The sequence below is a fragment of the Micrasema longulum genome, unplaced genomic scaffold (genome assembly GCF_059751315.1).
Source record: "Micrasema longulum isolate JH-2025_06_02 unplaced genomic scaffold, ASM5975131v1 h1tg001614l, whole genome shotgun sequence".
NCBI lineage: Eukaryota > Metazoa > Arthropoda > Insecta > Trichoptera > Brachycentridae > Micrasema > Micrasema longulum.
The window spans coordinates 38,938-52,015 of NW_028278795.1; the positions used below are offsets into that span (position 1 = coordinate 38,938).

A 13,078-nucleotide genomic window follows, 5' to 3' on the forward strand; every position below is an offset into this window, starting at 1 on the left:
ATACGTATGAATGATGTTAAACGTAATATAAATGTATTAGGTCCCACAATTGTTCATCTTATAAATTCAATTATGACACAGTGTAAAATCCCAGAAGAGCTTAAAATAGGCATAATAAGACCAATTTACTAATCGGGAGCTCACAGCGACTTGACTAATTACAGACCAATATGTATTTTACCCGCGATAGAGTAAGTTTGTGATTTTTTTTTTACATTTTAAAATTAACGAATATTTTTTTTAAATTTTAAATATTAGGTCCAAATCAATATGGCTTCCAAAAACATAAAAGCACTGAAATCCTTATTGAACAATTTTCTAGTTATGTCAATAGTGAACTTAATGGTATGAATCATATCATAATTATATTTATCTATAACTCTAAGGCCTTCGATACAATAAACCGTAAAATACTGATTAACATCTTAAAAAGCATTAGTATAGGTGGCAACTTGATTGATGTACTAAAAAACTAGTTGTCAAACAGAAAGGTTTTAGTTAAAGTCAATAAAACATTTAGCAATCTAAAATACACGAAGGCTGGGGTACCCCAGGGATCCATTCTGGGTTCATTATTGTGTCTTACTTACGTCTCATCGATGTCAAAAATTTGTAAGTATGCCAAACATTATGTTTACGCCGGTGACACGGCACTTATAATTTCTCACAGACATTCATCTATTACGGAAAGTCAATTACAAGAAGACTACAATTTCTTGCTTAAATGGTCGCATGATATGGGTTAAGACCCAATAAATGCAAAAAAACTCAAATTATGCATGTCAGATCCCCTCATGTGCAAGCACTAAATTAAATCAATATAGTATCTCATAGTTTCAACTGTCTTCATAATGGTATTATCATATTATGTAACTGTGAAAAAATTGGTGTAGTTAATGAATATATGTATTTGGGCATTACTATTGATACTTTTTTTAAGTGGGATAAACATATTACCAAATTATGTAAAAGATTAAGGACAGTTATAAGCAGTTTGTTTAGAATAAAATATTATGTACCAATAAAAACATTAAGACTTATTTATCAACCATTAGCGGAATCAACTATTAGGTATGGTATTACCAGTTGGGGCCTTTCTTGTAAAACCAACATTGGAAAAATTCAATCTTTACAAAACTCGGCTCTTTTATTTATTAACAGATCAGCTAGAATTGATAAGGAAGTGGTACCTGAACTTTTTTAAAAGCAGGGGTGCCTGTTTGTTAATGCTATTCTATGGCTCAAATTTGTTTTTAGATATCTTCTTCTTCTTCGTTTTTTTCATGGCCTTTTCACTTCTCAATTCGGGTGTTCTGGCCAGTGTCGAGTATTTTTGTTTTTTACATATATACACATGTTTTAGTAATATAATATGTACAAGTTAGTATGTTAGTATTTAATATAATATATACATATAATAATAAAACATATTTACAACTTTACACCATTTACAACTAGATATTTACATAAGATTTTAAATACACGTTTATTGGGTGGGGACAGGAGAGTTAGAATATGAATAGGGAATGGGATATTAATATCAGAGAGGTCGGATAGGAAATCAGGATAACAATAATTTATGGGGCATCCAAAAATAATATGGTTTAAATCTTCCTCGTCTAGCTGACATTCGCAAATGGCAGAGTCCCGGACATGGATTCTGAACAGGTGCGAACCATTGCAGCAGTGCCCAATGCGCATTCTGCATATGGAGGATGTTTCAAACTTGTTCAGAATCTTTGGAAAACCAAGGCTTTTCTGATACATTTGGTTTCAGTTTAAAAAGATGTTTACCCTTGGCTTGGGAGGAGGCTACCCAATATTCTTGCCATGTGCGAAGTTGCTTCTCCTTCGTCATAACAAGGAGATCACCTAGTGGTATTAAATTACTATAGGTGGGATCCCCGGAGTGGACCGCCTCCTTTGCCAACGCGTCCACTTTTCCGTTCCCGGGAATACCACAATGGCTAGGGATCCAGGACATAACAATACTCTTATTGGATGCCTCTGATAAAGAAAGAAGAAATCGAGTTTCCACGCAGAGGTCATCCTCGGGATAAGAGGATGGAGGGGATTTGATTTTTTGTAAGGCACTCAGGGAATCTGACAGGATAAGAAACTTGCTATATTGTGAGCTTAAAGCGTATTTGACAGCTTCTCGGATTGCAATACATTCCGCTGTAAATACGGATGCATTCTTGTGCAATTTGTACAACTTTTGATAGTCGTCGTCTTCACAATATATGGCCGCACCCGTGTGGGTTGGCGAATCTGACCGAGATCCATCAGTGTAGATAATTCTCCAACCTATCCATCTTGACGACCGAATACGGTTGAATGTACACCGGGGCTTTCAACTCCAAATGTGAGTTCAATATTTGGGGCGTATATAGAAACTTTAAATGGAAAACGATAAAGGGGAAAAAGGTCTTTAGGGTTGATGTTAAATTCAAAAGATTTGTAAAAAATAAAGCTGTTGACAATTAAAGGGAGCGGTTTATGGGACCAGAAAGATGATGACGTCACACTGTCAGAGAGTGATTTTACTTTTTTGAGGAGCAGGTTACTCTTTTGGACGGAGCATTTTAGCAAAAACCTATCCGCCAAATATTGTCTTCTCATTCCGAGTGGGGCATCAGGGGCCTCTACCTGTAAAGCGTTAATTGGGGAGGACTTCATTGCTCCGATGACTAGTCTCAGACTTTGGGATTGAATCCGGTCGAGTCTTTGGAGATTCTTTTTTGAACATGGTTCTAAAAGGAACGAGGCATAATCGAGATGGCTCCGGATACACGCAGTATAAAAAAGTCTCTCTATAAAAGGTTGGCTCCCCCACCATACTCGCGAGACTGCTCTTAACGTATTCAATCCGGCTTGACACTTGTTTACTATATGATTTATGTATGAGTTCCATGTAAGATGAGTGTCCAGAATTACTCCCAAGAACTTAATCTGGGTCGTAAAAGGTACTATCTCATCTCCATGCTGAATTTTTATGGTTGGGATTTTTTGCTGTCTACAGAAGGTTATGGCATTACTTTTACCAGTCGACAGGTCTAAGCCATGATCCACTAACCAATTCCTGATATTTCTCATACCTAAATTTAGTACATTTTCCAGATTCTTTGGGTCCTTCCCATATGCATACATGAAGAAGTCGTCCGCGTACTGAAGCAAACTTGTCTCTGAGGGAACAATCCCGCTGATGTCATGCGTATAGATATTGAAGAGAATCGGGCTCAGGACAGAACCCTGAGGTAGTCCCTTGCTCAACTCTCTCTCCACCACAGCATGACCGCGAACACTGATTTCTACCTTTCTGGAGAGAATCAAGTTTGCTATAAAAGAAGTGAGCTTTCGCGGGATTCCAATTCGTAGCATTTTAGCTTCCATAATATGTATTATAACATTATCATATGCTCCACTTATGTCCAGTCCAATTAGGAATTCTTTATTTGTCAGAGCGGCTCTGATATCGGATGTCAGAACCGATACGCTTTCAATAGTGCTCTTTTTTTTCCTAAATCCAAATTGAGACTCTGGGAGAATTTTCGAGCTCTCCACAAACCAGTCCAAGCGTTGTCTCACCATATGTTCCGCAACTATTAACAGTGTGGAGGAGAGGGCTATGGGGCGGTAGGAAGTACCAAAATTTGGGTCCTTGTTAGGTTTAAGGATAGGAATGATGGATTGGGTTTTCCATGAAGGGGGAATGTTACCTGATTCAAAGATCATATTGATCAGCGATAGGATGTAGGAGAGGGTAAGGTCACTGTTATGTTGTATGAAGCCAAATAAGATACCGTCAATCCCTGGAGCTGAGTCCTTAAGCCGTGTCAGAACAGTCTTCAGTTCATTTGAACTAAAGCTATGATCCAACCAGCCTCTATCTGTAAACTGGTACCAATAGGGAGACTCATTCCAGTTATTAGCAGTCTGCGGGGCTAACTTGTTAGCGAACTCCTCGACCCACCCAAGAGACTCAGGACGTCTCACAGGTGGAGTGAAAGAACCTCTAAATCTGCGTATCATGCTCCAAACGATCGATATTGGCACATCTCGCGACAAAGAGCAACAAAAGTTTTTCCATCCTTCCCTTTTCTTGTTTCTTAACAGGCGTTTTGTTTTGGCTTCTGCTTGTTTGAAAATCAATAGATTTTTCAAGCTCATGTTTAAAGAGTAGACTTTGGCTAGTCTTTTTCTTTTTAAAACTGCCTCCGCACATTCGCTATCCCACCATGGGGCGGGAGGAGGTTTACTTTTGTCATTTCCTTGCTTTATAGGGACATGTCTGTCTGCTGCTTCGACAATGTATGATGATAATGCTTCATAGCATTTCATTACATTTTCTTTCGTCGGAATGGGCAGCTCGTTCACTTTGAGTTCAATGTCATCAGAGAAGTTCTTCCACTTAACTCTTTCCGTAATGTACCTCGGTCTTCGCCTTCCCCCAGGAGATAGGCCACTTTGGCAATGTCTATAGCTGAACATGATGTCGACCAATATGGGATAGTGGTCACTACCAAGGGTGTCTTCCTTGATGGACCAATGCAGTGATGATGTTATTCCAGCACTGGAGATTGATAAATCTACAGCACTGGGTCGATGGTTTGGGAGTTGGAGACGAGTTGGGGAACCATCATTACGAACACACATGTTCACCTCATCTAAAAGATCAATAATGTCTCTTCCTATTCTGTCGCATGTCGGAGCGCCCCACAGGGAGTGATGAGCATTAAAATCTCCAAGAACAAGGAACGGGGGAGTTAATTTTTGGAACATAGAGAGGAGCATTGACTTTGAAGGTTTATTGGATGGGGAAATATAGATGGGTAGGATAGTCAAGTCATTAACCTTTGCAGCCGTCACTTGAAAAGGGCAACCTGCAGGCTTGACGTTGACCGGGGTAAAGGGAAGGGAGTTTTTGATGAGAAGGGCAGACCCACCCCTCCCATCATCGCGATCATCCCGGAGACAATGGAACCCCCGGAACCTGGCATTAGATCCCGGGATCATCCACGTCTCCGAAATGGCCGCGAGAGAGATAGATTCTTCTTGCAGGGTATGAAGAAGATCTTCTTTTTTATTAAGGAGGCTATAGGCGTTCCACTGTAGAATCCTCATCGGAGGAGTCATTGTGGGTATGTAAAATTGAATTGATATGTTGAAGTTGGTGGGCAACGTTGAATGGTATTTCAGTATTATTCTGAAGGAGTGAGAGAAGTAGATTTAGGAGTGTGGAGATTAATGATGTATTGGGTGATGAACCTGTGCTGGGGATAGCACCTCCATTGGACCCAGATGGAAGTTGTCCATTCGGGAAAAAAAGGAGAGAGGAATCAGGTTTGGGAGTATTGGATTTGGAAGGAAGTTTTCCTGATTTCGACTTCCTCTCCACTGATTTCTGGAAAGACACTGACGGGTTAGGTTTAACAGGGTCTTTGGGTCTTTGGGGAATTGGCGCTTTGGAAGCGATTTCTGCATATGAAACCGTTGCTCTTCCATACATCTTAGAAGCCTCAACATACGAGATGCTTTTATCGGTCATTGTATGCTTGATGTTCTGTTGCCTTTTCAGTTCTGGACATATCTTGCTGATGGCTGAATGATTTCCAGAGCAGTTTAGGCATTTTTGCGCATTCTCCGCTACAGTGCAGGTCTCCTCATTATGTGGAGAGCTACATTTGTAGCAGCGTGCGGAAGATCTGCAGATGGTTTTTGTGTGCCCGAATTTACAGCACTTGTAGCACTGGATAGTCGGAAACACGTAGAGCTCTACGGGGAGTGAGACATTGAACATTGAGATGTGGGATGGGAGTGCCTTGGAGTCGAAAGTCAAGACAACCGTGCGGGAAGGTTTCTATTCGACTACGTCACCTGTTCTCGATCGATAATTCAGTCGTCGGGCCTTTATTACTTTACCAAACCCGTGGGGTACCTCAGCATTCTCCACTATGTCCTGTTTGGACCAGTGTGAGGGAATACCTTTGGTTACACCCTGTTTCGTAACCTGGAAAGTAGGTACAAATGCGTTATATTTCGCTGTTTTCAGAATTTCTGATTTGACAAACGAATTGGCTTCGTTCGCTGTCTTAAACTCCACAGACACTCGGTTACGGCCGACGGATTTAATTCCGTTCCAGACCGTCCGGATATTATTCTTATGGAGGAAGCGACCAAAGTCAATATCGTAAAGGTTGGTTGGGGTGTCGCAATCTACCTGGAATTTGGTGACATGTACGATGAACGGAGCTCGGTCCATTCCGTTGTACATGCGGGATTGTGTTTTGTTTGGAGGTGTGGGAGTTGGAGTTACTGTGATTGTATCCTGCGATGTGGTTGGGGTTGCAGAAACAATTGGTCGTGAGCTGGGAGATTTATGAGGAAGGACGCGGTCTGAGTCAGAACTCGACTTCCTTGGTTTTATTAACCTTTGTTTTTTGGCCCTTGAGACCACAGTTACGAATTCAGTGGCGTCCGGTACAGATTCCATTGTGCCACCAGACGAGTCAGAACTTGACCCATCTGGAGGATCTGGAGGTTTTTCTATTTCATTCATCTTTCTAAGACCAAATAGAACTTAAGAAAAAAAAAACAATAAAATATGCAAGGTAAAAATAATATATCTGATTGTATTGTTACCTGAGTGGAAGGTTCTGGATAAACTAACATACAAATTAAATAAACTAATTAATACTTATATTAATTATTCACAGCACTAAATAAAATGATTTTGACACGGATTACACTAAATTAATACGTTATTATCTACAAATCACTTTTATAAATGCGAAAAATACACGACAAATGACAAACACATCCACCACCTTTTGTAAGTCATAGACAATCATCGTTTTTAGATATCGATATGATTGTAACTACCAGGGCTGGTATTCCAATCGAAATTATAGCGCGGTATAGCGCGTTTTTACGTACTAAATACGCATTATAGCGCGCTGTAAACGCGTTCGGAATACCAGCCCAGAAAAGGTATAAACATACACATAATACAAGGCTAGCACAAAGTGAAGACTTGTCAGTACCAAGGTTTATAAACAAGTATGGCCAAAGAACACTTTATTATATAATTACTATTTTTTTAAATAAGATTCCTAAACAGATCTTAAAAGAAAATGTTGACATAACTTTTAAGAAAAAAATAATTAAATGGCTTATATGTAGCAAGGCTTTATATTGATTATTATTTTATGTTAACAACAGTCACCTAATTAATTTTTATACATCAATTTTGTGAAAAAATACGTATGCTTTTAGTTCTTAATAATGTTTATATTACCTTTTAAGTTTATATAATTTCTCTAACGTTTTTCCTTTTATATTTTTTCTGTTCGTGTTTACCTTCTTAAATAAAAATAAATACAAAAAAATGCCATAACGCACTTTTTCTGATATTTACGTAGTATTTGTTTATGCGTGCAAGATCTGTGAAAAAAACAAAAATAAATTTTGAGTACCCTGGTTGTTTCATACGACTGGCAATGAGTTGGTTCTTCCAAATCCAACTCATAGATGTCGCTAGCGGGATAACCTCTTTTTCTCGGAAGTTTGACAAGGTACACGTTAATGTCGATATTCTTTGTGTATTTTTTGTGTTTATAGTTATATCTGTTAAATTAAAACGAAAATAAAGGTGTTTTAATACATTTACCGTCAACGTAAGTGTTTCTCATCGAATGTCTGTCGCGGATGACTCTTACAATATGAGATAATCTTCAATATTATTTTACGTTCCGACAGTCTGAGGTTACATGCATGATATTTTGGCAGATTATTTTTGAAGTACGCGGAATAAAATAAGTGCGAAATTCTCAAGTGTCACGGTGAAAACTTACGATATTTCTATAATTCGATTTTTTTATGTGTATTTCTTTTTATCAATACCGGTATCATGATAGTTTTGAAAATTGTATTCCAAGGCGGGATCTGTTAAGTCACTGGTGATTCGTGTTGATATTTGTTTGTCAAATTCAATAATGAATTACTTTCGTCGTCGTCCTCACAAACGTCCACCCGTCGGAGTACGGGCGCCGCTCGGTGCGACGACAATCAGTAATAGTGTGGCGTTTTGCAGATGTCGGCAGGCGCCAAGATACTGAAGGCGGGAGGCGTGGAGCCCGACCAATTCGAGTCGTCCATCTCGCAGGCGCTGGTGGAGTTGCAGAACAACTCCGACCTGAAGGCGCAGCTCCGCGAGCTGTACATCACCCGCGCCAAGGAGATCGACCTCAACAACAAGAAGGTAAGTGGGGCCTCGCAGCTCGTAGCTCGTCGCTAACCGCGTCTAACGGTAGCGCTGACCGCGTCTCTTGTGTTGCAGTCCATCATCATCTACGTCCCGATGCCCAAGCTGAAGGCCTTCCAGAAGGTGCAGATCCGGCTGGTGCGAGAACTGGAGAAAAAGTTCAGCGGGAAGCATGTGGTGCTGGTGGGAGACCGCAAGATCCTATCCAAGCCGACCCGCAAGACGAGGAGCGGCTACAAGCAGAAGCGGCCGCACTCGCGCACGCTGACCTCCGTGTACGACAGCATCCTCGAGGACCTCGTGTTCCCGGCCGAGATCGTGGGCAAGCGCGTGCGCATCCGCCTCGACGGCTCTCGCTTCATCAAGGTGCACCTCGACAAGAACCAGCAAACCACCATCGAACACAAGGTGCGCTAATTCTATTAATTAACTCTATTCTGACTAGCGAAGGATCAAGTCGGAATTTGCTCTTATTATTGAACAATTTCATAATTCAACCGATCTGCGGGTTACTTACGATTAAAATCGAGTTCTCCAAAAATCTATTTATGCGTAATGACATCCGTTTTTCAAATGAAATTCTATTGACCGAGTATATTGTAAAATTAATATTTGTTCAGCGGATTGTATTCACTTCCACCGGCTGTTTGATACTGTAAGAAGACGTTGGCATTAAAATGCCACAAAGATAATCCTCGAATGTGAAACAAGCTCGCCGCAGTATATTTTCATTTTTATCACATGTTTGCCTTTTTACTTGGTTTTGCTTGGAAAACATAAAAAAAAATATAATTTCTTTCGGCAAATAAATTTAAATAATTCTCACGCCAAAAAATATTTCTTGAATAAACATTAGTTTTATGCATAGAAATTTTAAATTTATAAAATATACATAGGTAGGTATATTTTATATAATTCCTCTGTATCTGTTCGGATGAAGAATACGGTTTACCATTTGGTAGTGGCACCGGGTTCAATTCCAGGCAAGGTGGACATGGAATATTTAACTGTCCCTAAAGTGTAAGGATAATTTAACGTAGTTATGCAGAAAGCAGCCAGTCCACAATTTTGAAAAAATGCAATATTGATGTTATCAGGTGCAGTAAGGTCAATTCTGTGTTGTGCTAAAAACTCTTTAATCACCTTCTAAAAATGGTGTCGATTACAAAAACGGCATTTTTCTATTTGCAGAAAACACTCGAAGGCACTAGAAAAATCCTACGGTTCTTTAAAAATCATTAAAACTGGCCAAGTACGTAATTAGATTTTTGTTTGTCATAGGAAAAAACCAATGTTTTCATTATTTCATTAAAATTATTTATTGACAATTCTTGATGGAATTCCATTGTAATGATGTAATAACTCATATTTACATAAAAGTCATTAATTTAAAAAATACTTGGTACACTTCCACTTATTTATTTTGACCAATTAGCACTTTCACCCTCTCTAATGGGCATCTTCAGACTGGTGAATATTATACAGTGTAAGGATAATTTATATAAAACTAAATATTATCTTAAGTGTAGGTACATTTAAAAATAAGTGGAAAAAAATACAATACGCAATATTTCCATGGAACAGAGTGAGACAAATTATTGAAACATGCGTTGGCGGTATACTTAAGAACTATATTTTTATTAATTTGTTTATTACGTCATTGTTTATCATTTGTTAAATTCAAAAACATTCTAACTGCTGTGTAGATTTGTATATTCACTCTTTTTACAAAAGTGCTATTATCTCAGTTTTACTTTTCTATGGCTGACTGTTTTATGCATAACTACGTTCATATTGTCCCGCCTCATTATAGCAAGTTTTGTACCGGTGCAATATTTGGCCAACCGAATAAGACAATGAAGATTTTATATTGAAGATACGAGGGCGGATTGAAAATGAAGCTACCTAAGTAGAAAAAAACTTTTTTCAAAAACCATTTATTTCTCAACATAGTCTCCCTTTACTTCGGCACTCTTAGTAAGACGATATTCCAACTTTTTTATACCATCTGAATAATATGATTTCGGGAACCTCTCAAAATACGCGATAGTTTCGGCAATCACTTCTTCGTTTGATCTGAATCTTTTTCCTGCGAGCCGTTTTTTCAAGATTAGAAACAGGAAAAAGTCACTAGGAGCTAAATCTGGACTATAAGGTGGATGATCAACCAATTCAAAGTGTATTTCACCTAATTTTAGCATCGTATCTAATGCTGTGTGAACCGGTGCGTTGTCTTGAAGAAAGAGCACTTTTTTCTTCTTTAAATGTGGTCATTTTTCCTAGATTGCATCATTCAATTGATCCAATAATGCACGATAATACTTTCCTGTGATTGTGGATCCTTTTTTAAGATAATCGATGAGCAATATTCCAAGTGCATCCCAAAATACAGTGGCCATAACTTTGCTAACCGATTTCACTGCCTTTGCCTTCTTCGGAGCACTTCCTCCAGCTTCCACCCATTGTTTCGGTTGACTTTTGGTTTCGGGTGTATAGTGGTGCACCCACGTTTCATCAATAGTTATTAATCGACGCCAAAAATCAACCGGATTACACTTTATCATGTCCAAACACTGCTGGGAAGTGGTCTCTCGAACTCATTTTTGTTCGACACTGAGCAAACGCGGCACCCATCTTGCCGATAGCTTTTTCATATGCAAATGTTCATGCAAAATGTTGAGCACACATTTATGTGAGATGTTTACCATTTCAACAATCTCACGCAACTTCACTCGGTGATAATTCATAACTATATTGAGGATTTTCTTGATATTTTCTTCAGTAACCACCTCTTTTGGCCTTCCTGTTGATGGTATTGTTGCAGTGCTTGTTCGACTACGTTTAAATTCAGCAATCCAATATTTTACCATGTAATCTGACGGAGCAGACCCACCGTAATGTTTATCGAGCTTTTCTTTTGTCTCTTTCGCCGTTTTCCCTTTCAAATAATAGTGTTTAATCACTGCACGAAATTTACTTTTTTTCCATTTTTCAAGAAACACAAAAGTTGTTTACTTCTACGGCTACAACAAATAAACTAATCGATGAATTTGGGTGACATTTTAGCAGCTGCCGTTTGACAGATTGCAATTTGGAAAAAAATATTTTTTTTGTTTGTGCTGCCATCTAGCGCTGGATAGCTTCATTATCAATCCGTCCTCGTATATTATGTACTAGTAGAATGTCCATGTACTTGTAATTTTCTCAAACTGAACGGTTTGGGTAGGCAGGAATAAATTGTCTCGAGGCAATATGCCCGCCCTTATATGCATAAAAAGTGTTGGAATAAATAAGATATGGAAAATCACCAAGCTAACTAGCGCATTAGATGGCTTATAAATATGCATTCGAGCACTGGGACACATCTCGACATCCGTCTGTTTGTATTTTGATAATATTCTCATATTACATATCCCTGTTGACTGTTCCAGGTGGACACCTTCCAGTCAGTGTACAAGAAGTTAACAGGACGAGAAGTCAACTTTGAATTCCCCGAGCCGTACCTGTAAATGGAACTTTACTTTTATATACGCTAATTAAAACTAATTAAAAACATCCAATTCTTGTGGTATTTTTTCTTCTGTTTTTTATTCAACTGATATTTTATAATACTCGTGTGTAGTGACAAGCATAGTAAGCGTAAAGTCGCGAGTTTGATGCGATGCACCTCGACTGGCATGTGAGGAGCGGGAGTAATCTCACCTTCTCGGAAGAACTGATCGAGATACGTAGCGTTGCGACGGGTTGTGGTCCCGTGGGTAACGTCGCGGGCTCTGGATCAGGAGGCCCGAGGTTTGAATCCCGCTCTGCCGCAACTTGTTTCCCGTTTTCTAACGTGATTATTTACGACTAAAGCACAATGGCCCAAAAATTAAAATATATTAAGGAAATTGTTTATACGATTAATACGTACATATATATTTATTTTAAAATAATCATTGCATCATTGCAACACCCTTTACACCATTACGAATGAATAAGATAATAATGACAATCTTATAAGTTTATTTTGCTCGTGAAATATGTGTTTTTTTTTTTAATACATATGTGTATTTTCTTATAGTAATAAAAAAAAATTTCCAGTAAAATGGCTAAATAGTGCAGAGCCAATTCTACCGTATAAAACAAAGCATATTTAATTTTAATAACAATGCAGAGATAACTTACAAAATATGCATACCATATTATCAACTTGTAAAGAAGGAAAGAAAAAAAATTATATGATGTCCTTATGGGTGGTCTCAGCATTTCCAGCCATTATTACAAATTACATAATTATTATTCCTACTAATAATAATCCTCATCTAGGATACGGACGAGTTATCATTTTAGGCAGATTACACATTGCCTAGTTAAATTATAAAACGGCCTAATCCGCCTAAAATGACGATCTGGCTGCGACACGTGCATTGTATACTGCCGGTATATAGATACATACAACCTTTTAATTGACAATATTTGAGAAAAGTTAAAAATGCAGCTATGCTATTTTTAGAGCTATATCCCTCATGAAATCCTCCAAAGTTATGTTTTAGTTACTAAAAAAACTTTTCTCTATGTATTCTGTTTTGAAACCTTAACTATTGAAACAATTTAAAGAAATTAAGTTAGTTTCATCATTATGTATCGTGCACAAAATATGAATAAGAAAAGACTTGTCAAATCAAACATTTAAATATATTTTTCTCAGAATAAGCAAATATGCATTTAGATTAGGTTCTATCAGTATAATGACGGCATGTGTATTTTTAAAAAAAACCTGAAAAATCACAATATGATGTTTGTTAATCTCTCTAAGATCTCGACGTTTGGACT

General features: G+C 38.2%; 1 protein-coding gene across 3 annotated transcripts; it reads left to right on the top strand.

Moving 5' to 3' along the window:
* The first annotated feature begins 7,475 nt into the window (after positions 1-7,475).
* On the top strand, positions 7,476-11,823 carry RpS7 (ribosomal protein S7). 3 transcript variants are annotated; one of them, XM_088236886.1, is made up of 4 exons: positions 7,476-7,574; positions 8,093-8,260; positions 8,339-8,671; positions 11,695-11,823. In XM_088236886.1, exons 1-4 carry the CDS (start codon positions 7,500-7,502, stop codon positions 11,770-11,772), a joined length of 654 nt encoding a protein of 217 aa, XP_088093012.1. In that variant the 5' UTR covers positions 7,476-7,499; the 3' UTR covers positions 11,773-11,823. The 3 variants fall into 3 exon arrangements, with proteins under 3 accessions (XP_088093012.1, XP_088093014.1, XP_088093013.1); XM_088236888.1 differs by having other exon boundaries at positions 7,551-7,841; XM_088236887.1 differs by having other exon boundaries at positions 7,551-7,676.
* Positions 11,824-13,078: the final 1,255 nt, after the last annotated feature.